This window comes from Ochotona curzoniae, unplaced genomic scaffold, assembly GCF_017591425.1.
Source record: "Ochotona curzoniae isolate NIBS_2020 unplaced genomic scaffold, NIBS_Ocur_1.0 scaffold_4683, whole genome shotgun sequence".
NCBI classification, from domain to species: Eukaryota; Metazoa; Chordata; class Mammalia; order Lagomorpha; family Ochotonidae; genus Ochotona; species Ochotona curzoniae.
The window spans coordinates 25,802,150-25,827,136 of record NW_024467121.1 but is presented as its reverse complement, the minus strand read 5'-3'; the positions used below and the strand labels follow the sequence as shown (position 1 = coordinate 25,827,136).

The 24,987-nt window shown below is 35.9% G+C and overlaps 1 protein-coding gene across 3 annotated transcripts in view; it reads left to right on the top strand.

Moving 5' to 3' along the window:
• The window catches only part of FMN2 (formin 2), a 285,407-nt gene that overhangs the window by 188,577 nt on the left and 71,843 nt on the right, over window positions 1-24,987 (top strand). For 2 of the 3 annotated variants that reach the window (XM_040967978.1, XM_040967977.1), the window contains one exon: window positions 10,893-10,985. The exons of the other annotated variant lie outside the window; for it this stretch is intronic. In XM_040967978.1, coding sequence (XP_040823912.1) covers window positions 10,893-10,985 — 93 coding nt within the window. The remainder of the gene's footprint in view (window positions 1-10,892; window positions 10,986-24,987) is intronic. 3 annotated transcript variants of the gene reach the window in all.

Below are 24,987 nucleotides of genomic sequence, written 5' to 3'. Positions count from 1 at the left end.
ACAGCCAATAAAGGCCAGACACCTGGCCAGTAGTATCAAGATTTGGGGTAGGTTTTGTGGACAGTGATTTACATTGCCAATGAACATAAGTTATCATCTATTTCTATCAGAATGATTTTGCTGTTTCCTAAGAAAAAAAAATGTCAGAGGTCATTCTTTGGATAAGGTCATGCATGCAAGATGTGCAGTACATTGTACATGAGTTTAACTTCTTTGCAATCACTTTTGTACTCCAACCAAGGTATTGCCATACTTTGTTAATAGAATTTAGTCCTGAAAATTTTACCTATATAACTCTCAACTGTTTGAGCAAGCTTTGGTTCTTAATTATACTGTATTTAGGGTTGGATATATTGAATTATAAAACTGTGAAATATTATAATCTGGTTAGTTCATGATAAAGGTATATTACTGTTAAGATTTCCCATTTGTCATCCCCATTTGTTTGAAGATAATAGCTAATAAGCTAAAATAATAAAAGAGGAAAATTAAAAATTTTTAGCTATTGGTGAAATGTGGAATTTAAAAATAATACTTTCAAACTAAATGTTTTCTATTTATACATAATGCCTATACATATTTATGAGGTTCATTGTGGTTTGATTCATGCATACATTAAGTAATGCTAAAATCAGGATAATTGCATATCTGTAACCTAAAATAGCATCATTTCTTTTAGATGAGTATATCAAAATCCCCTTCTCTATGCGTGCTTATAATTGTATTGCTGAAGATGCAATTTTGTCAAAATATATTTTTTAACTTTTCAATCAGTAGTTAGGTATGTTACACTACTATTTTTGTATAGATTTATTTATATATTGTAAGGCAAAGTCAAAAAGATGGAAAAGAAAAAGAAAGAGGGTGGGGAGATCTTCTACCCATTCTTCTTCCTAGGCACTCTGCTTCTGTTAGGCATGTTAGCAGGTAGCATGTTTGAATTGGTGTGTGTTTGGCAAGGTGGCTTCACAGGTGGAGGATTTACCCACAAAGCCACAATGCCAGCCGTGCTGTTTTAGTTTTAATAATCTGAGATTACTTCGTTTTCTGTAGATAGGTGAATTGATCATCCAATCATTTGATTGTTATTCTTAGTCTTTGCCTATATTTACACTAAATTAAGGTCTTAGGGCTTCTTTTTTTTTTTTTAAAGATAACATTTCTTCTGTTTTTAAAATTAAATTTCACGTTTGTTAATTATGTTCTTTTTACAGTATCCTGGACACTAGAACTGTTTCATCTGACTGTTTAACTCAGTATTCCATTAGCTTTATTTTCCCAGTCATTTCTGATTCTCCTTATATCTGAAAACCCCCTTTCTTCATAGTCTTCTCAGTCTTTCTGCTTCTTTGAAAAAGGGCATCCAGATTAGCATCGACCCCTTTTCTCATTACGTATTGCTTTCCCCAATTGGTTATATCCGTAATTCAGTTTTGCTATTATTCTGCTCTCCAATCTTACGTGTCTGATGCTTGATAGCAAACTACTCCTACATGTTCCACTGCATCCAAAAAACCAGTAAGTTCATCAGGTCTCATCATGTTTCTCTATTCCAATTCACAAACTCTCCACTCCACTGGCATCTTCCATTTCTGCCTCTCTGATTCACACACAGTGAACTTAAAATTGCCCTGAGAACTTGGGTGAGGAGTTTTATTTCTAGGGACTTTTTTTCAAAATAGCTTCAGTTTGAATAATGGCAGAAAGATTCTGAAAAGACTCCACTTACTCTGAAGCTTGGGTTTGTATGAAAGACCACTTATTAACATTCCAATTATTTCTAAGTATTTCTCAGATCCACAGCTTCCTCTGTCTGCATGTGATGTTTACTTTTGTCAGCACTTGTACTGGTGAGCAGTGCTGAGAGTTGATGCCGTCTTTCTTTCTGCTTGTGCTGTTTTGTTTTGTTTGCTTGTTGCTAGCAGTGATATCGAGAGGCTAGGCTTTCTAAAATCTTTGTTCTTGCACTCAGTCACTGATTCTATGAGGATTGGGTGGCACAGCAAAGACCCAAAGCAGCACTTTTCTTGCTGGTGCAAAGTTAGCAGGTGAGATTTGATTCTCAAACTAACAGTTCTATCTGTAGCACCCAGCATATACCCTCAGTAATGATTATGGTGTAAAGCATAGCTCTCCTGGTGGGCTAATTCTGCAACTTTCCCCTTACCTGCCCCCAGCCCCAAGGAGTCATTCCTGGAGACAAAGTGCAGGCTCCAGGCTCTGTAGCTGTAATTATTTCCTAAGCATCCCACTGTCTCCATTGATCTCCTTTAGGTAGCTGGAGTGGTTTTTCTTTCCAAAAGTGAATTCAGGATAATGCACAAACCAGCTTTACATGGGAAACAATTTGGTTTTGGAAGAATTTCCTGATCTAATCAACATTGTTTCTTCCCCCTTTGTTATGTGGCTTCCTTTCTATTTGCTGAGGCAGGTTTGTAGATGCCAACGAAACCTTCTGGAAGTTCACAGAAAAGCAGTGACTATAAACTGTGATTAACATTGATTGAACTTGGAGGCTTGCATAAATTACAGGCAAAATATTCCAATTTCCCTAAGAAAAATAACCAAACTTCTCATAGTCAAGGTTCATTTAAGAAAGTGGAGTGGATGTTCTTGGTTTCATCTCACGGTGGTGAGGTTGTTTTTGCTCTGCCTTGTGAGACACTGCTCTGTGGACTCTGAATAAACTGGAACCCACTTTGGAGTGGAACTGTCAGACATACATTTTTTTTGTTGTATTAACTAAGCTGGATTTTTCTTTATATTTGAAGACTTAATGCGTGCTTCACCAGTATTAGCCCTTTAACACGGTACAAAAACCTTTTTGGCTTGAAAATGTCTTTAAATTAAACAAAAGTTGACATGATTGGAATTACTCACTTGTGCCAACAGTCTCCTAACAAATGTTTTTTAATATTTGGATTTGATTGTAATGTAAGTTTTCCAGGAACTCTATCTTTGTTCTGTTTTTAATAATGTTTCTAAATGACCCTTCAAGTTTGCAAGATTGCAGTGTTTGGTGTTTTGTAAAAAAGATTTACATAGTCACATACCAGTTAGATGTTCATAAGTACTAGCCAGGATGACATGTTGTGCAACATGATATACTACACTTAAGGGACAAATAAGATCCAGCCTTCTAAAGAAGCTTCCTTTCTTTTTGTGTGTTATCTCATCGCATTGACCCTATTAGCAAGTTACATTGAAGATGCAGGAATCTATGTAAAAATTAAAATATGTAAAGATATATATGAGTGCTTCAAGTTGTTCACTGAATATTAAAGTAAATGATGTTAATTTTGGTGCAAAATTTTTGAAATCAAAGTACAGTTTTTCTATAGTGCACACTTTTGAGCAATTTTGAATATCCCTTATATGCAAGAATTCCAATTTTTTTTCACAAAATAAGCATTCTTTTAAATTTATTTGCCATGTATTCCCATTGATACCTTTGTATAGACACTAGAACTTAGCATTCTATCTTTATATTTGTCCAACACATCCTTCTTTCTTTGTAGAGTCAACAGGTAAAGCAACAACTAAACACAAAGAGTTTTACATATTGTATATCACAATCAAGAAGTTTGTAAATTTGGGTTTGGTTGCACTTTGCTTAAGAATTATATGATGTTTTAAATGTTAGTCACTACTGAAGACTTGGTGTCTAGATTAAGGAAATCTGTACTTATAGGTAGAGCTGATAGCAATTTCTGCATATGTTTGGCTAGAGCCTTCTCTGTATTTCAGTACTAGACACAACCCTTGGCTTCATGGAACCTGAAGTTCAACCAAAGACAGATACATAAGAAAACAAATGTAATTTAAAAAAAAAAACACTAACAACTGTTATTTATTTATTTTCGAGAACTTCCTAATGATCATCTCCGTGCTTAATACTTCAACTTCAGCTTCTATTTTGGGCTCAGATAATGGAAGAAACAGTGCAAGAATTCATGGCTAGTTATATTGCATGTTTATTATTTGGATCCAGATATCTTGCATCCAAAGATTGGCTTTCATCCTTTCTCATTCACATATGTGGAACTGGGAGATAACAAAGTTCAGGGGATGATTGATCCTATGTGGTTGGAGTGTTGGTTGAACCCAAAATAGTATATACGGGTAAGTAGAAGTTCAACAACAGATTTTGATTTATGTGAGGTTGATGCATAGTAAGGGTAAGGCTTGGATAAATTTCAATGACTTCTTATGTAATCATGAGAAGTTCATCATTACATGTTGATACAATCACTGTATACATTAATGTCAACAGATAACACCATGGCTGAGAAAGAAATTGTAAGTACTATCCCTTTAAAACAGCAAAGATGAATATCACATACTTTGGAATTAATCTAAACTAAAAATGTGGACAGCCTCTATAATGAATACTATAAAACATTTTTAAAAAGAAATAGAAGAAGACGATAAAAGATGGAGAAATTTATGTTCCTGGATTGGCAGAATCAACATCAAAATGTCCGTATTACCAAAAAGTAATACACAGGTTCAGTGCAATCCCAAATAAATCCCGACAGCTTTCTTCTCAGAAATAAAAAAGGTGACGCACACACAAAAATCAGAAAACCGAAAGAGTCCACGAATAGCCAAAGTTGTCCTGAAGAATGAAAATCAAGCCAGAGGAATCACAATTACAGACCTCAAGACACTACAGGGCAGCGGTCACCAAGACTGTCTGCTACTCCTACCGAAACAGAGATGATCAGTGAAAAAGAATGGAAAACCAGAGGGAGCCCACGCATGTATAGCCAAGTAATTTTTGACAGTGTTCAAGCACTATGGAAATCAGTATGGAGAGTGCTAAAAGAACTGCAAATTGATCTGCTATATGACCCAGCTATGGCACCCTTGGGAATGTGCGCAAAGGAAATGAAAACTGCATATGAGAAAGAAATTTGCAATCCTATATTTACAGCAGCACAATCCACAATAGCAAAGAAACAGCATCCAGATGCCTGTCCAAAAAGGAGTGGTTAAAGAAATTGTGGTACATCTACTCCACGGAATATTACTCAGCCATTAAAAGGAATGGAATTATACCATTAGCAGCTAGATGGTCCCAACTAGAGACCATTATGCTCAGTGAAGCAGGTCAATCCCAAAAGGAAAAATAATATACGTTCTCTCTAATATAAGGAAACAATAATGCAAATTAGGTCTTTGTGCTTTCGTCACCCATGCATTAGTTATTCAGTGGTGTATTTTTCAACTCCATGGTGCTGTAATTTTTGCTGCTGTTATTATTTGAAGTTCATACCTGTTGATGACCTTATTTTATGGCTCTCATTTAAGGGAATGTATAGTGATGGAGTAATAGATTACTATGTCCAGATGTGAAGATACAATGCAATATGTATCCCTGGTTCCAAATCAAAGATGGACTCCCAATGAAACTGTTGGATATATCTAGACAATGGGATGCTGGACTGTCTGACATTGTCTGTACCAGCAATGTCAGGCCATAGACTGATGGATTTATAATTCCTTATGAAGGACTATATTATTGTAACAATATTGAGAAAATCAACTGGGGAAGGAGGAAAATCCAGACTCTATGGAATTGTATCATAAAATTCAAAACTCAAAAAAAATGTAGAAAGGCTTGGATTAAAAGAGGAAACACCTGTGTGATCAGCTCTCTACGGGCTGTGACATTTCTAGTGTCCCTAGAAACTTTGCTTAATGTCTCCTCTTGACCCAGGTATACTTCAAGCTTTTTGATTGTTTCCCCATTGTTGACAGAAAATATCTTCCAATTCTGAGTTGTGTTTTTCTTCTGCCCCCTTCATTCTATTGTTGAGGCTTTCCATTGAATTTTTCATTTGCTTTCTTTGTGTCCTTCATTTCTGATAATTCTGCTTGATTTTGTTTGTGTTGATATTTGCTGACATATACCTTATACTTCTTGAACTCATGTATGTGCTTTTTTATTGTTGATAAGAAGCTTTATAACAAGTTTTTATGAATTCTTTTCCTACCATTTTCTTGTTGCCTTCATCAGTTAACTGTGAGGTTGCCAAAGGCTTTGGCTTCTTTGTAGGGGGTGGGGGGGTTCAGTAATATTAATTGTGCCTCTTTCTCCTCTTTTGCTCTTTGTCTTTGCACTTCTACCTAGCAAATTCTCCTCCTTAGGGCAGTTTTCTAAGCTGTGTCACCCACAGAATTACACGTCAAGTTTACTGATTGTATTTGGTACCAAGTTCTTCATTTTTAGTCATGTATGCCACTTCCTCCAATGAGTTTCAGGCCTGGACTCTATGGTAAGCTTCCACCACAGTTTCCCTCTGTAGCACCAACTCCTGTCTCACCACTCTGCACCTGCTGCGATGCTGTGCTGTGGCCCATTGTTGCTTATGCAGCCTTTCTTCCATGTCTGGTTCAAGTAGTTTCCTGTATTATGGAGAAACAATCCTAAATAACTGTGCTGTTGGTGGTACTGATTTTGCCAGAACCTGCTGCCCATTAGGTCTGAGGGCCACCCAGACCTATTTTGGATGGAACCTGTAGGATGCCATGTTGGTACTGTTTTCCCTCTGGCAGCAGAGCAGCACATTAGGCCAAAAATGATTTTGCTCCCAGCTTAGCACATGTACAGCTCACTGTTGTCCCTCCAGTCCTACAGACTGTGCCACACTATACAGAATGGTGCCTGACATGGCATTGATGGAGTTCTTGGTCTGCTGGCTGTTAGGTCTGGGGGCTGCCCAGACCTATTTTGACTGGAACCAATCAGATGCCATGTCAGTACTGTTTTCCTTATGGATCTGTGCAATGCGCTGAACTGAAAGTGAGTTCGCTCCCTTTCTTCCAGGCTGCAAGCTTAGTGCATGCACAGCTCACTGTTATCCATTCAGTCTCACAGTCTTTGCCACACCTTACAAAATGGCACATGACACGGCACTGGAAGAGTCCTGGATATTCTGGCCATTAGGTCTGGGGACCACCTGGACCTATTTTGGGTGAAACCTCTAGGACACCATGTCAGTGCTGTTTTCCCTGTGGGACCAGTGCAATCCCTGAGCTGGAAGTAAGATCACTCCCATCTTAGTGCATGCACAGTTTACTGTTGTCCTTCCAGTCTCAATGCCTTTGCCACACTATGTAAGATGATGTGGCACTTGTAGAGTTCTGTGTCTGATGGCTGTTAGGTGTAGAGGCCACTCAGACTTATTGTAGGTGGAACCTGTAGGTTATCAAGTCATCACTGGTTTTCCTGTGGTATCAGTGCAATACACTGAGCCAGAAATGTGTTTGATCATGGCTTAACACATGTACATGTGACTGTTTTTCCTTCAGTGAGACTGTTTGTCTCACTGCACAAAACGTTATCGATGTGGCACTGATGGGGATCTGTGCTATGGAAGCCACCCTGTTCCTGCATCAACTGCTTGGGGTCTGCTGCTCTGTCTCTGCTTGTGGTCAAGTCAAACAAATCAGCAGGATGGGAAGTTCTTTGCCTGTGTCTGCCTCTTGAGCTCCTAGTGACCTCCCTTTCCACCTGGCTGTCAATGGAGCTCTAGCTCCTGGTAGAAATTGGATCATTGCTCATTAACCACTGCAGGGGTATCTGTTGTAACACTACTCCAGTGTCTCTGTTGCTTCCCCAAGTCCATGGGTCTCCAGGTTCTGCATTGCCATGAGCCTGTCTTCTCCTATTTCCTGGAATCTGCCCTCTCTGATTCATCCTGGCTAATGATTCTCTTTCTATTTAAACCTGTTCACACCCTATACCACCATCTTGCTTCTCTCCTAGTTAGACTTTTTAAAGCTCACTGAAAAGATGATGCAATTAGGATCCAAAAGGTTAGGCAAATCACTAGACACATCTCCTGGAGGAAAGAACTGGTATTTAAACCCTTTTTGGAAGACTTCAAAAGCTAAAATTTTATTTTCCATTTAGTAACTTCTTATCCAGCCACTAATCGATCTAGCAGTAGCTTGTTTCTTGTGTTAGGCGCAAGGTGTATGAATGGGAAAAAGATGAATATCCTCTCCTCAAGTAGTTAAGTCTAATACCTCAAAATGACTATAACTAGAAATAACTAAGCAGGGTGTGGTAGCAGATATTGAATTCTACTTTCTCAACTTGTGAACTCTGTGGGCAACTGCTTTGTACTTTATTTTTCTTTGCCATAACATGATTATATTACTGACCTATTTCTAAGGGTTGTATGAGTATTGAACAGGATAACACATGTAAAGCACTTAACAACATACTCTGACACGTATACTCACTATGCACAAGATGCTGTGAGTTCACAAAGGATGAGTAAAGCTGTTGTGCCTTGATATGTGTGTCAACGGATGGAGGAAATCATGGAAGAGCTAGCTCCTGGAATGCTGTCCACACAAGTCAGACTTAATTACAGTGGAAATTGGTTGCATAAAGTGTGGAGTAAAGTTGGAAGCCATTTCAGCAAAGCAAATAACATTAAGAAAGATAATGGTGATGAAAAGTCTGACAAGCCTATCTTATAGAAAATGCTAAATAAATATTTGGCTAGTTACATGATGTTATGTCTTGGTAAATCCTCCATAACTTGAAAATATCCAAAGTTGAAACTTCATGCAAAATGCCTGTTTACCAAACATCATTTAGCCTATCTGAATCATGCTCAGATTAATTAGATGATTCTACAATAGGTAAAATTTTCAGTTTTATAGTAAAGTCTTGAAAATCACATGCCTTTTATTGGATAAGTGTTTCCAAAGCACTGGGAGCATGTTACGCTATGGTTAACAGCCTTTTTCCTTAAAGCTGTCAGGTTGACTAGGAGATATGGCTCGTCGTTGCTGTCACTGCTCTCTGTCATGGAGGAGCATTATATACCTCATGATATTATCCTAGGAAAAGATCAAAGTTCGTGTCATACTGAGTGCATGCAGTTTTGAATTTTTATAAGCACTTTTTTTTTAAATCTTAGTTCTAAGTATCGGTTCCCAGGGATTGTCTGCATTTCATAGATTTGGCTTTGAAATGGTTTCCCTCTTCAGACTGCAGCAGGAAAGGCAGTGGTCTTTAATGGTTTCAGGTTATAAGTATTATCTTTTCTGGGTGGTTTCAAAATTTGGCATAATTCGGACATGTGGAAGATGAGACATAGGTAGCCCAGATAAATGGTTTTATAGTGTCTGGAGTAGTGATGATCAGGATATATGTATCAGATTAGAGAAGGAAGAGAGCTGAGAAGACTAACTTAAGAGATATTTAGGAGGGAAAAAAGGTATTTAGGAGTTTGAAAACTCAGAGAATTATAATTTGAGAGAAAAGAGAGTTGGACTAAAGAAAAACAGAGTTGAGAATAACTTGCCTATTTTGACTTAAGCTATTAGTTGTTTATAATTAGGTGTTAATATTACCAATGGGGTGGGAAATGGAGTATTAAATTTATAAAAGAATATGATGAATTTTGTATGGCAAATGCTGTGCATTTGGTATCAGTGGATGACTAATGAATGAGTCTAGAGCCATCAGATACCTGGGCTGGTGATATTTACTAGACAGTCCCTGGCATGTAATAGGTGAGAGATTTTCTAGGTGAAAAGCATGAGAATCCTGGTTGTGCCTCCTTTGGTCATAGATTTCTAAACTTGAATGTCTTCTGTAATTTGATGGGGGAGAATGTGTGCTCACATCAGCCTTCCTGTACCTTCCTGTGTCAAAATAGTGAATGACCTAGAAGCTAAAAAAGGGAGATACAGTTTTAGAAAGAAAATGCTAGAGTGAAGTCAGTCTCCTTGGAGAATTGGCAACTTCCTTTAGACATTTAGTGATGATGTTTTCCTTAGTTAGAATTTTATTTTTAAATATATTTTAACATTTTGAATTACTTCCTTTCTGGCTTAGATTTCTTACTCTCATCCTAATGGCAGTCATTTTTTTTTTGGAAATTTTCTGAGAGGCACCAGGCACATCCAAAATTTTGTAGAAAATGGAATTAAAAGCTTAAGGGTTTCATTTTGTTTTGTTTATTGTGAAAAACTTTTTTGACATTCAGGAAGGGGAAATATCTTCCCAAAGTTGATGAAGAGTGAACATTATGAAATGATGTTCAAACTTATGCGTGAGAATAAAAAAAATTTCACCAAAAGAAATTTATCATTGCAATCCACCTCCCCATGGGCTGCATCTGTAGACTAACAACATGTATAATGCCACAGTTATGGAAAGAGCACCAGCTTTGAGGTCAGATCAGAATTTTATTTATGAATCAGCTACTTTTTGTCAATAGTTCTTGATAGAGTTAATGCCTATGTGAGTCTTAACATCCTTGTTAAAATGTGCTATACCTATCTTACTGAATTATATTTATGATTAAGTTAATGAATAGGTAAAAATAGATGTGGTATATAGTATTTTCCCCCTTACTGTCATTGACTTAATAATATTATTACTGTTGTTTATTGTTACTTTTAATAAATTCAGAACTTAGTTAAGGATAAAATAGTGTTTTAATTCAGTTGATCGTACTAGTAGAAAGTAGTTACATATTGCTTTACTGTGTATCAGCTGATGTTCTAACACTCCACATCTGTTGACGCATAAATGCTTGTAACTATACTGTGAGGTAGCCTCCCTAGTATGGTACCCATTTCACAGATGCAGATGCCGCGGTTTAGAGGTTAAAGGTTGTCTTCAAGTATTCATTAGGAAATGATGGGGCTGGGATTATAGATAATGATGATTCACTTTTTAAGTTCCCATAAAACAAAACTTAGATAATACATTTCTTATGTAAGAAGTTGGTTGTTTCCAAAATATCCATCAAACATAAGTCAACCAGAGAGGTTAGCAGGATTTTCTGACATGGGTGATAGGGTTGAACCATTACCACTGTTATGCTCTGAGCAGTGTCCTTCTCTCATTGCAGCGTGTGAGGTGGAAGCGGGCAAGGTGTACCAGGTCTCTTCAGCAGAGCACATGCAGCCGTTCAAAGAAAACATGGAGCAGTTTATCATTCAAGGTAAACTCGGAAGAGATGTACTTTTCTCCTTCCTCTTCAGCACGAAGTTAGAACAGATTTTTTAAAATGAACATTTATTTAAAAGGTATTTTTTAGTATTAGAAAACTAGACCTCGCTTATTCTTGAGTCACATGGTTGTGAGAGTTTAGCAATTAACTAATCAGAATGTTTTGTGAGTAGTTTTTTTTTTTGCATGATACTAAATATAACAAGTACCAATTTAAATAGCTCAAATGTATAAAGAAATTAAAAGTTTTTTTTTTTTTTTACTTTGTTATAAAAAATCAGATTTGTTTTTGAGTTTTAAGTATGGTTATCACCTCTGTTCTTTCTGATACTTATTTGGCTTGTCAAAATATTGTACCAAAATCACAAAATAACCACTTCTAAGATGTATGGTACATGTTGAGAGAAATAAAGAGATCTTGCCCTAAAAAAAGAAGATGTGATACTGAAGAGAAGAGATATTTGAAGGATAAAAGGAAGGGAACCATATGGAATAGAGATGACAGATGAGTATGTAGCCCTCAGCTTTCAGCAGCTGAGAGATCGCATTAGTAACTCAGACTCCTCTACATGCAGATTTGCATACAGATTTACTGTTCATTATGCAAAAGGCTTAATTCCAGGAGTGTTTTTGATTTCAGGGATTTTTGAATCTTGAAATATTGGGGTTGAGCATGCATAATACTACAATTTGAAACTTGAAATACTCTTTAAAATATCTTTGTTTTCATTATCAGTTAGTTTTTAACAGATTCAGTATAGTTGTAGACACAATTCCAATAACGTAATGATATTCTCTTCTTCCACGGACACCCCAAAGTCTTACCTATTGCTTACAAATTATCAAGCTTCGAGGCCTCTCAGGTTTCAGGGATTGGGGTTAAGGGTGTTTGATTGGTGAGCATGGTCACCTGTCTGTTCCCATGCAAATGGGCGTGGCTAGCAAGCAGGCGACTGCGTGAGTTTGAGAATTAGGCTGCTTCAATCAGACTATTGAGTCAGTGACTTTGTAAGAAATAAAAATAGTAGATTGTCCTTCTGGAGAAGGGTGATATTTGTAGAATAAACAGAGAAAGGAATTGCCACAGTTGTTAACGGTTTGATTGCTAGGAAGAAAACTGACAGAGGCTTTTGTGATGGAAGGCATATTTAGGAAAAGCTTCAGAAAAGAGGAAATGCTCAGAGTGATAGGGGTTAAATAAATAGAACAACATCTTGGGTTGTGAATCTGCAGTTGAAAGTCCCCCCAACCCCCCAAAAACCATTGTTCTTGAATTGGCATAAATAGAAACAAGTTGTCTGAGCTTTGAACATTTATGAGAGACGAGGAAATGGAATGACAGAACTCAGCAGTCATGTTAAAGCTGCTTTCTGGATAACTGTGTCTGATATATATACGGTCGACAATAGTTAATGGAAATACCTGTCATTTACAGCAACGTATGTGATGATTTTTTGTCTGTGATACATGATGAAGAAATTATTTCTTAATTGCAAGGCCACTATGGAGAATTTATTTACTATTTTTTCATGAATTTTGTACCATCTTAAAAGTCGGAACAGAAAACAAAAGATAAGAATAGATGAGGTAATGAGATCAGTAGGGAATCACATACTTTGCTAACATTTCTCACTGAGCGTAGCTTACACTTTCTTTTCTCTTTAATTTTGAATTTATGTGTGTTCTAGAAAAATGCACATATATATATAAACATATATATATGTGTGTTTTTCTGAGCTTTAGATACGGCACATTATTTATTTAGAAATCTTTTGATGTCATTTCCCTGTGAAGCAAATAGATGTTATTTTGGCCTTTACTGACTTTTAGACTCTTGTAAATTGATATGTGTATTTAACAACTTAAGCCAAAAAATTTTTATACATGCATGACAGAAAATATATGGCAATCTTTTTTAACATGGGGTTGATAAGAATTTTTCTGCATGCTATGAAATGATATGAAGTCTGTACAATGGCTTTATAGATAAAAAAAAATGGCTAATGAGATTTATCACGGACCTTGTTCTGCATGTCTCTGGCCTCTCTTTCTGCAAACATTTCTTTCCTAAACTAAGCAGAATAAATCATGCCTGAGACATAGAAATAGAATCAAGATGAAAATGCATAAATCTGTAATCACATGCTGATAATTAAAAGTGTACTGAAACCTAAAGTCTTAAATATGCAACCTGCAGAATTGGTAGTTCTGTACTTGAGAATGAAGAGATGGTGAAAGCAGTGAATATTACCTGTGGCCATAGACTGAGGTGAGGATCTTCTATCAGAAAATGAATACAAGGAACTCTGTAAGCAGTGTTCATTTTTTCAGGATGAGCATGTTTGATGTAGCTTTTGCTTGTTTTCCTGAAAATATAACACAGCACATTTCAAAGTGTTCATGAAGAAGCAAAAATAAAAGTTTATTTTTTGTAAATGTTTTGGAAGTCATGCATAATTTCTTTATAATACATTTTTTTCGTGACCGTTTTGAGATCTCCTACATGCATGGATTTAAAAATTTTTAAGGAAGTACTTCTTTAAAAAAAAAAAAATGTCCTCCTTCCTGTGGTATAAACCCTGAATACGTAGAACAGTTGGAAGTGGGCCAGACTGCAGCCAGAACCTCAGAACTCCGTTTGGATCTGCTGTGTGGGTGACAGGGATCCGAGTTCATGGAGCATCACTGGTGTGCTAAATGCCTGTACTCTCAAAAATTTCTATGCTAAAGTAAGCTTAATTCCATTTTCCATAAACACTTTAAAGTTCCTTCAGAAGATACTTCTACCTGAAAAAAGTTGAATTTTATTATACCTTTTCATTGACCACTTAAAATTGAGACAGAATCAAAATTGTCTTTAAGCAATGTTCTACTCAATATCATGCCTTAAAATTTACCTCACATGCGAATTTTCTATATAAATACATCATCTCATTATTGCACTTAGGGACATAATAGAGTATCATCACTCTTTTCTGGGGGTTCCTCAGTCACCAAAAACAAACAAGAAAACAAACCCAACAAAAATGAAAAAAAATGTATCTTTACACGGGAGGAGAAAACTCATTTACTTACAGTGAAGTAAGAGGTGAAGTAAGAAGCTTTAGGGCCACCGTGTTAAAGCTCTCTTGGGAATATAAATATATATGAATACAGTCCATAGATACACATGCTTGTGTTTTAGTCAAAATGAGATTTAACTGAGCCACCACAGACACCTAAATAGAACAGAATCAGTACCTCAACCCTTCTGTCTACCTTTCCCTAAACTTACATGTGTGTCACTTTGTTCAGCTTTGTGGTTAGCATTTCTAAGATACATCTTTACATTTTTGTAAAGATATTAATTACAACCAATTTGTTTAGTTTTGTGACTTTATCCACTTAAAAGTGGCCATATAGATATTCTTTTCTGTCACTATTTTTTCTGACCACTGAATATTGGTTTTTGTAATTCTTCCATGATAATTGCAAATATTGGCATACCTCATTAATTTTTATTCCACTGCAGGACTGTGATACAGCACAGTATTGTATTTTTTCTTCCTTTTAAAAATTTATTATGTTAAATGTTGACTTGAATGTTGTTTGGGCTCAGGGTCCCCAGTGTATATGCTCACTTTCACTGGTACAAGCCTAGGACTGGGTTTACTATGATACAGGGTCTTTGAACATCCAACCTTCGGGGTACAAACTGTTTTAAAAGTTGATTACCTTCAATTTGTTTTACTCCATTTGTGCCAAATCCTTGCCAACACTTGGTTCTTAATATTTTCTTATCTAACTCACTGTTTAAAATGCTGTTACACTAAATTTTCACTTGTATTTTCCAATTTATTTCTGAAAAGTAGTGCTTTTTTATATCTTAACACTTGCTTCTCCTATTAAATGCCTTTTCACACTTTTTTTTGGATTATCTATTTTTTACCTAAGCATTAAGAATAATTTGTAGAATATTATGAAAATGCTAACTGCTGAAATGTTGTATATACCTCTCCCACTTCAGAGCATATGTGTTCACCTTTCTTTGCAAACTGTTCATTAGCAGAAGAATTTGTTTTAATCTCTGTGTAGTGATACTGATCAGTCGTTACACCCAGGGTATATACTTTTGCTTTATTTTTTAAAAATCCCTTTTTTGCTGCAAATTTATAAATTCATTGTCATTTCTTAGAAAAATTTTATACTACCAGTTTCCATTTAATCATTTGATTTCTCTAAAATTGATTTTTCCCATGGTTTTAAACATGAATTTAATTTTCTATCATTTGGCATAGTATCTTAGTTCACTATTGTGTGATGAATGAACCATGTTTACTAACATTGAATAACATTTCTATCATGGGAAAGCTTCTCATACACGTCTTTATGTTTTCTTGGGTTTTCTCTTTACTGTTGCTTAGGTGTTAGCCAGCTGGAGAAGGAGTGTAATTCATTACTGTCTTATTTTCTATTGTGTTCTAATAGTTTTAAAAGCTGAAAAAACCCTCCTCCTTCTTTAGGAGTATTGTGTTTCTTGTTGTGTTGCTTGTTGGCAATTTATTCTTATGTATAAAATAAGAGTATAGTTATTGTTAAGTAACCTATAGATCAGAGTGAAAGAGAAATGAAATCTTCATGATAACAAAACTGTCTACGAATCAGGAAAAGACTGGTATTTTTTGTTGTTGTTTTAATATCTTCCTAAAGGTTTTACAATCTTTAAAACAAGGTTTTATTTAGTTTAATTTTTATTGGAAAGATTGTTCATTTACTGGCTTACTCCCCAAGTGGCTGCAATGGCTGCAATGACTGGAACTGAGTTGATCCAAAGCCAGGAGTCTATTCCAGGTCTCCCACACCTGTGCAGGGTCCCAAGACTCTGGGCCGTCTTTGACTGCTTTCCCAGGCCACAAGCAGGGAGCTGGATGGGAAGCCAGGCCACAGGTTTAGAACCAGCGCCCATATGGGATGCCAGCACATGTAAGGTAAGGATGTTAGCTGCTAGACTATTCAACCAGGTGCAAAGTTTCACAATCTTAGTAGGATTTGCCATTTGCTTATTAGATATGTATTTTCAAAACCCCGTTTTTCGCTGTGGATGAGTTGCATTTAATTATTAAATTAAATAATTTCTTTGTAAATTATTTATACAATAATTTCTGAGTTTATAAACTCTAGCTTTGAGGACTGGCATTGTGGCACATCTAGTAATCAGTGTGTTGTTGTGCACTGATTCAAGTCCCGGGCGCTCTGCTTAGGTTCCAGCTTCCTGCTTTTGCAAACAGCACATGAATATGCAAGGAGTCAGTTTGAGCTCTAGATTGTTAATTGACTTTTTACTTGTGTGCAGATGCCTTCATATGACACTGATTTTGAGAGACACTCTAATGAAATTCTAGGTTTAAAGCAAATTTCTTTAGGTGAATACAGCACTCTGATTCTTGCCCTTCCTTGTAGCAATGCCATCACTACTTGGATACCTTTTCTGGTTTTGCTTCGCATCGAAATTTTCTTGCCAGTTAATTTATGTTTTCCATTTTCTCTTTATATTTATCTTGGTAAATCATCAGGAGGCAGTAGCAGCCATGAGCTGTGTAAAATCTTTGCTTGTATGAGAGATTCAGTCTGTGATTATTGTGTGAGAGCTTTGCCCTTGTTACCTGTGAGATGGGTACATTTCAAGCCTGAGTTATGGGGAGATGATGTTGACTATGTTATTTCAAGGTATTTCTTTGAGCACTTTGGAGAACTTTAAACCTACTCAAAGTTTTCCCATGTGGCCTTTCAAACCAATGTTCTAGGTCACTGGGTGTAATGAGTCCTTCAGCACACTGCTGGCTGACACCTCTTTGGAATCCTGCTTCTGTTTGTTCTTATTACCTCAGAGAATTTTCCTTTTTTTCTATCCAAATCAGTCATGCATTCAATTTTATTTTAATCCAAATTTTTATGTGTTTTGTTGTGAAACTTATTTGATACTTAGTCCACGGTATTTTTCAAAATGAAATCTTTCAGATTTTCTCCATTAATGGTGTGTGAAATAGTTTAGCATTTGCATATTTTTCATAATGATTTTAAGGGCATTAAAATACTTCAAGAAGGTTATGCAAAATATAATTGAAAGGTTAAGTCATTCTGATGCAGAAATGTTTGGAAATCCCATATACTTCCCTCATAATATACATTTTTCATCAGCTTTATGAAAATCACTCACATTTCATTGTGAAAATATTAGTAAATCTATATGCATGCATCCCTAATAATCAGCCTCTATTTACTGGCATCCCTATTAATCAGCCTTTATGATACAACTTTTTTGATGAGAAAAATTATAACAAATAAATGTGTATGTTTTTCACAACACGTAATTGTGTAGTACATTCCTAAATATGAAACTGTGTAAAGCTCTGTTATCTTTATTCTCAATACCTGCTCTTTCCATGTGCAGTATGGTAATGGCTAAAATCGTCATCTTACACATGCCAGTATCCCATATGGCACTTGTTTGTGTCCTGGTGGCCCCGCTTCCCATCCAACTCCCTGCTTGTGGCCTGGGAAAGCAGTTGAGGACGGCCCAAAGCATTAGGACCCTGCACTGGCATGAGAGACCCGGAAGAAGCTTCTGGCTCCTGTCTTTGGATCAGCACAGCTCTGGCTATTATGGACACTTGGGGAGTGAATCAGCGGATGGAAGATCTCCCTTTCTGTCACTCCTCCACTTTGTACATCTGACTTTCTAATAAATAAATAAAGAAAGAAATCTTTCCATCTATCTATCTGAAGTCTTTGTCATTTCCAGCTACTTCACAAGACAAAACATCAGAAGAATTCTTGGTTCTAGCCTTAGAAAAATTCTTTCCCTTGGTTGTCTGTCACACACATCTTTCTACTTCCTGTTTGTGCCTTCTCCCTCTACAATATCACAATAACTTCTCTAGCCACAGCCCTACTTCCAGTATCTATCCCTTCCAGTTCATTCCACAGCTACAAAAGAACTTGGTGGTTGCTATGAAACTCCCCATAACTTTGATAATGTTTGAATCCACTCCCCTTTCCTGATATATTGTTTAATTGATCTCTCATTCAATGAATTAAAAGAGTTGAACCCTATTGATAATTACTGAGTATTTCTCCTCTCAGCTGGTCAGTTGGGTAGTTTTGTCTCTTTTAGCTTTGATAGTTTTAGCTTCAAGTACTTGGAAGTTTTGAGTTGGTGTGCATGCATAGAATTATTGTTTCTTCTTATTCCTTCAGCTTCCTTTGTAACTATATAATGTTCCTGTTTTTGCTGGTGACATTTCTTGTACTGAAGTGTAATTTATCTGATTTTTTATGCTTTTAAAAAATATTTTCCATGATATGGTTTTGTAAGTGTAGGGGCTCCTCCCTTCCGCTCCCCTTCCTCTCTCTACTTCCCCCTGAAAGACTGTTTTCCCGCATATTATTACAATAGTATAGTCTCTGAGCTACATTCACAAGGCCAACACTCTGCTATGTAAGTGTATCGAGGCATTGTAGGCATAGGCAATGTTAGAAATCAAATCGTATTTGGCCTGGCGCGGTGGCGCACTGGTTAAGGTCCTCGCCTTGCACGCCCGGGATCCCATATGGGCGCCGGTTCTATCCCGGCAGCCCCACTTCCCTTCCAGCTCCCTGCCTGTGGCCCGGGAAGGTAGTCGAGGACAGCCCAAAGCTTTGGGACCCTGCACCCGCGTGGGAGACCCGGAAGAGGCTCCTGGCTTCGGATTGGCATAGCATCGGCCCGTTGCGCTCACTTGGGGAGTGAATCACTGGACGGAAGATCTTCCTCTCTGTCTCTCCTCTCTGTATATCCGCCTTTCCAATAAAAAAAATTTTTAAAAATTTAAAAAAATAAAAAATAAATTAAAAAAAGTTTTAAAACAAGGAAATCAAATCGTATTATCAAGTTATATTTCATCATTTCTTTGAGAGTACTCATTTTTTTTCCAATAGAGGTACATATTGCAACATATCTTATTCCCGGAGTGCTACTATGCACGATACAATTCATCTATGAGAATTTATGTATATACATGTTTCATATATGTATTTCGCATAGAGGTTGCCTTATATCAGAAAGAACATACAGTATTTGTCCTTTGGGGATTGCTTTATTTCACTGAGCAAAATGGTTTGCAGTTGGTAGCATTTGTTGCACATGGTAGAATTTCATTTTTTAAATGCATAGCAGTATTTCATAGTGTAGATGTAACATTGTTTCTTTATTCACTCTTCTTTTGATAGGTATCTGTGTTGTTTCCCTGTCTTTGTTGTTATAGTTTGTGCTGCTATAAATATAGTGTTGCAGATTCCTTTTTCACATGCAGATTTCATTTCCTTTGGATATATTCCCAGGAGTGGAATCGCTGTGTCATGCAGTAGATCAGTTTCAGTTGTCTTAAGACTTTCTATACTGACTTCCATAGCAGCTGTACCAGCCTACATTCCCATCAACAGTGGAGTAAGGTACATTTCTCCCAACATTTCTGAATGTAGGCCAACTCATTGGAATTAGGTGGAACCTCAATGTGATTTTTATTTGTATTTCCCTGACATCTAGGGAGATTGAGCTTTTTTTTTTTTTTTGTATGTCTATTAGCCATTTGAATTTGTTCTTTTGAAAAATATCTGTTCATTTCCTTCACCCATTTCTTCATAACATTAGCTTTGCTGTCACTGAATTTCTTAAACTTTGTAAATCCTGGATATTAGTTCCCTAACTATTGTGTAGTGTACAAAGATGTTCTCCCATTCCTTGTTTTGCTGATCATTTTCTTTGCTATACAGAAGCTTCTTAGTTTGATGTAGCCCTATTTGTTTATTTTGACTTTGACTGCCTGTGCTTTTGGTGACTTTTCTAAGAAGTTTTTACCAATGCCTATATCTCATACAGTGCTTCTTATGTTTTCTCTAATGATTTGATGGCTTCTGGGTGCATATTTAGGTCCTTGATCCATTTAGAGCTGATTTTTGTATAAGGTAATAGGTGGGGATTTTGCATGTAGCATTTGTTGAAGAGACCAGGCCTTTTCCCTGGATTATTTTCAGTTTTGTTGTCTTAGTTCTGTGTACATGTGTGGGCTCCCTGCTGGTGTTCCTGTTCTGATCCATTGATCTCTGTTTCTGTAAAGTATCAGACTGTTTTGATGACCACTGTCCTGTATTGTGTCCTGAGGTCTGGAGCTGTGATTCATTCAAGTTGACTCTATTCTTCAGGAAAGCTTTGACTATTCGTGGTTTCTTATGTTTCCCGCATTTGTTTCAGGTGAATTTTTGCATCTTCTTTTCTAGTTATGAGAAGAATGTTGTTGAGATTTTGATCGAGATCACATTGAGTCTGTATATTGCTTTTGGTAATATGAGCATTTTGATGATGTTGGACCTTCTGATCCAGGAACACTGCCAATTTCTCTTTTGATGTCTTCTATTTCTTTTCTCAATGTTTTATATTTTTCGTTATAAGGGTATTCCATATCTTTAGTTAGGTTTATTTCTTTTCAAGGTGCTTAAGGTTCTTCTACATTATACTTGTAAGTTCTTTCTCAGCTGTGGAATTGTTCATACGTACTTGGGACATCCACTTATATTGATTAATAGTGTGCTTATCCTGCCAACACTCTTATGAACTCCAATAGTCTTTTGGTTGAGTCTTTTGCTTCTATGTGTAAAATCATGTCATCTGCACACAGGGATAATTTAAATCCTCACTTTGACTTGAATTCCTTTAATTTCTATTTCCTCCTGATAGCTCTAACAAGGACTTTAGTACCAGGATCAGCAGCAGTGGTGAAAACAGACATTCTCGTCTCAATGCTAATTTTAGGTGAAAAGCTTACAATCTTTCCTCATTCAGTATGATGGTATGATAGTGACATTTGGTTTTTTGATGCATCTCTTTGATTGTGTTTTGCAATGTTCCTTCTGTGCATATCTAGCTTTGAGTTTTTAGCATGAAGTGATGTTGGATTTTATCAAAGGCCTTCTCTGATACATGAATTAGGTGGCAAACCTTTGTATGTTTAGATTTTAAAACTTTTATAATTAAATCTACCAAATATACCATCTTTCCATTTTTAAAGATTAATTTATTTAAAAGACAGAATTACGGAGAAGAGGGGGAGTGGATGAGAGAGGGAGAAAGGGGAAGAGGAAAAGAGAATCTTCTGTATTTTGGCTCACTGCCAAATGGCTTCCACATTGTGGCTCACTCCCCAGATGGCTGCAGCCACCAGGGATGGAGCAGACAGGAGCCAGCAGGCAGAGGTTTCATGTTCTGCATTCCCATGGATGTTGATAGGAAGCTACGTCAGAAATAAAATAGCTTCTACTTAAATCAGCACTCTGGATTTAGGATTTGATGTTGCAGGTAGAGGTTTAACGCGCTGTACCATATTGCCAACCCTTCTATTCCATTTTCCACAAGCTTCTTGACATAGCCATCTATCTACAAGTTCTGGAAATGGTGATACAGATATTGTTGGAGGGCCGTGCTTTTAACTGTCAAATAATATTTGGTGTTTTGATGTTTGTCTCTTGTTACAAAATGTGTTTTCCACACCCTTTAAATGTCACCTCTGGTTTTTCAAAAAAAATTTATTTTCATTGTACCTTTAAAATTTTTGATTATAATGTTGATTGGCATGTTTGTGTATTTATGTATTTATCTTATTTTAGATTAATTGAACTATTGAACCTAGAAGTTTATACTTTTCCTCAAATTTGGCAAACATTTAGTCATTATTTCTTCATTTATTTATTTATTTTTACCTCTGCTCTTCTGGCTCCCAAGTTATATTCATGCTACATTTTTTTTTTTTCATCGCAGATCATTAAGGCTCTTTTTATTTTCCACTTTTGCTTGTATATGCTTCAATTGGAATAAAGCAGTTTTTTGCCTTGAAGTTCATTATTATCTTCTGAAATGTCTAATGATATGTTATTTATGCTTATACAGTGAATGTTTCACTTGAAATTATGTATTTTTATCTGTACTCCCTTTACAGGGTTTGTTTTATATCTTCATTTTGGCCTGCATTATATTCATGATTTTGTTTAGTAATGCAGTCATTATGAAAGTTTTTGTTAATATCCTTATTTGTTACTTAATTCATTACTTTCAAATGTGTCTCTTTTGTCTTACAGAAATTGATTACATTCATATAACCTATCCAATTTTCTAGTTCATTACAACAGGACAGTAAATTTGGTTTTTGATCTGGTAGTTTTTACACAAGACCATGTGAATGTTTTGTTGCTGTGTGAGTTGTGTGCATTCTCAAAACAAGTTTTTGACTTTGTTAAGGTAAGCGATTTAAAGAATTAGGATTGTAACCATGCCCAATTTTGAACTTGACATGGGTTTGTCAGTACCCTTGTCATCAGTGATATATTTCAGTTCTGCTTACTATTCCCTCAACTGGATTTTCCAGTAATCATTTCATATCTCATGCAGTCAGTTCTAGCATTCCACTCTGTCTCTTCCTTCTCCCTGTGAGAGCTCTGGGGATTGCTAAGGTGTGGTGTTTGGTGGCTCCTTCAGGTTTCCTGTATTCTAGGTTATTCCTTATCTCAGAACACAGTGTGGCTTCTTTAGATTCTCCCCTAGGTGACTATGATAAAAGTCAAGGAAAACTGAACGACAAAAATCAGAGTCCTGAGTTTCCTGTTGTCTATTCTATGGAAATTGTTCCATATATGTTATTCAGTTTGTAGTTGATTGCAGCAGAAGGGCAAGTTTGGTATTTGTCAGCCAAGTCCAGACATGAAATCTCTTTCCACTAGGTTAGCCTGAATGCATTTTAGTCTCCTTTGCTTGCATAGTATTCTGTCATAGCACAAGGGGCTGGAGCTACCCGAGGGGACAAATTTTTGTCACTCATAATCCATTCTGCTTCCCATCTCATCTTCTTTATCTCTATTGTGGACCACAATGTGGTCTGGCACCTTTCTTACTATTCTTTATTGGATAATCCTCCCAGCCTCTATCCAGCTGAATAATACTTGTTATCACTTAAATTTCAAATCAAATGTTTGGCTTCTATCATTTTCTTTTGACTTCTTCAGCAGGCTGTGAGTGTTTAACTGTGTTTATACTAACTTTTTAGTATCACTTTAGAATCAGATTGAATAAATTTAAATACTATGTATTAATTTAAATACTATCTATTATTTAAATCCTAGTTGCCTATGTATCAGGCAAGCCTTTGAAGCACTAAATTCCTGATTATAAAAAATTAGAAATTATAGCATTTTTTGGTTGTTTTGGTTTTTTATAGTGTATTATGTTATATGTAAAGAATTACAAGAGTAAAATCCATATAACCTATATTAACATTTTCATTTAACCATTGTTTTAACATCTTTGTGTATGAGTACTTATTTATCTTTCTCCATACATAATTTTCTTGAAAAAATGAGATAATATCTATCTATACATAAGCCCCTAATAAAGTACATATAGTTTATGATGTTGATTGAGACATTGTAATGTTGAGTTATATGACTTTCCTAAGATTGGAATTCCCTTACCTTCTGTCACTGCTTTTGCAAGGAAGAAAAGAAAACATTAGAATATTTTTTTATTTTCAAATTTTTATTTCAATTGATTTATATTTTAATCTTCTTGAAACCACAAGTTATTAGTTGCTGGTAATTGCATTTAAGATTGAATGCTAAGATTGAAAACATGCATATTTATATGCTTAAAGGCACATAGAGACTTTTCCCTATGTTCAGCTAGGTATTTTAATTGGGTATGCTTGATTTTTCTTCTTCAATAGAATTGAAATTCTTGCTAAAGGAAAATGATTTTCTGTAAATTACTAAGGAGCAATGATCTTTCTACTTTATACTTTTTAAGTGTTATGGTCAGTATGGCATTGAGCCACAGATTGTAAAGGTAAAATATGCTATTTCAAAAATTAAAGGTTAAAAAAAAAAAAGGAAAAATTAAAGGAGTGAAAAAGGAATGGTGGGGCATATAGTTATCTTTTAGAAATTATGTTTATGAAATATATGATATTCTCTTTATATTAATAATTTTTTTAAAAATAGCAAGTAAAAAAATTAACCCTAATTATGCTTTTTAACAGTACCTTAGCAAAAGCCCGTGAGAGAATTGGTTAACCTGTAAGTTTTGGGGTATAATGTGTAGGTAATATTGTCAATTATCTAGTTGAAAAAGCACTTTTACACTGTACTTCTGCAGATTGTGTAAACCATGCATTCATACCATATATTGCCTGATATTTTCTGCTTAAGATTTAACATGAAAGTATGTTTCATTTTCTATTTTGTACATATTTCCTGAAGTTTCTTTAAGGCAAACAGTTATATGAATATGCTAATATGAATATGCTAATGTGTATGAGAGTGTGTGTGTGTGTGTGTTTACAGAGATTTGAACTAACCCTTAATACTAACTAAAGGGTAGTTGTACAATTATTACCACTGCAAAGCCATAATTTTGTACTTTATACATACTGTATAGATACTAGCTTTTTTCCGTCTCAGGAGTGTTGCAAGACATTTGTTTTATTTTCCCAAGAACATGTGCAGCATAAAAAAGTGAAATGAATTGGGATGTGGCTATTTCTTTTGCTGCCTAAGGAAAGATACTCTGCAATGATGCCATGTGTGTCCTGCATAGACTACCTACATACACAAAAGGGTGTCTCAAAAATGTAAAACACAAGCAATCTATCTGCAGTTAAATGACAACTTTAAATGACTCAGAAGAAAGGCACTGCATCTGTCTAAAAAATAACCCATACTGGCTGAACTTAAAAGCAACTGAAATGCACATTCATAGCTAATTATAAACAAAAACTAGTTAACACTTTAAATAAAAGGAAAAATAGCAAAAAGATTTAGGGCCTAGACGAGCAGATGAAAGGGTTCTGCGTTGCCTTCCATCTGATATTACTCAAATGCAACTCTGTCTCCAATTACCTGGGAGTATGTGGTATTCCCTTATGAAGGCTGGAGAGCAG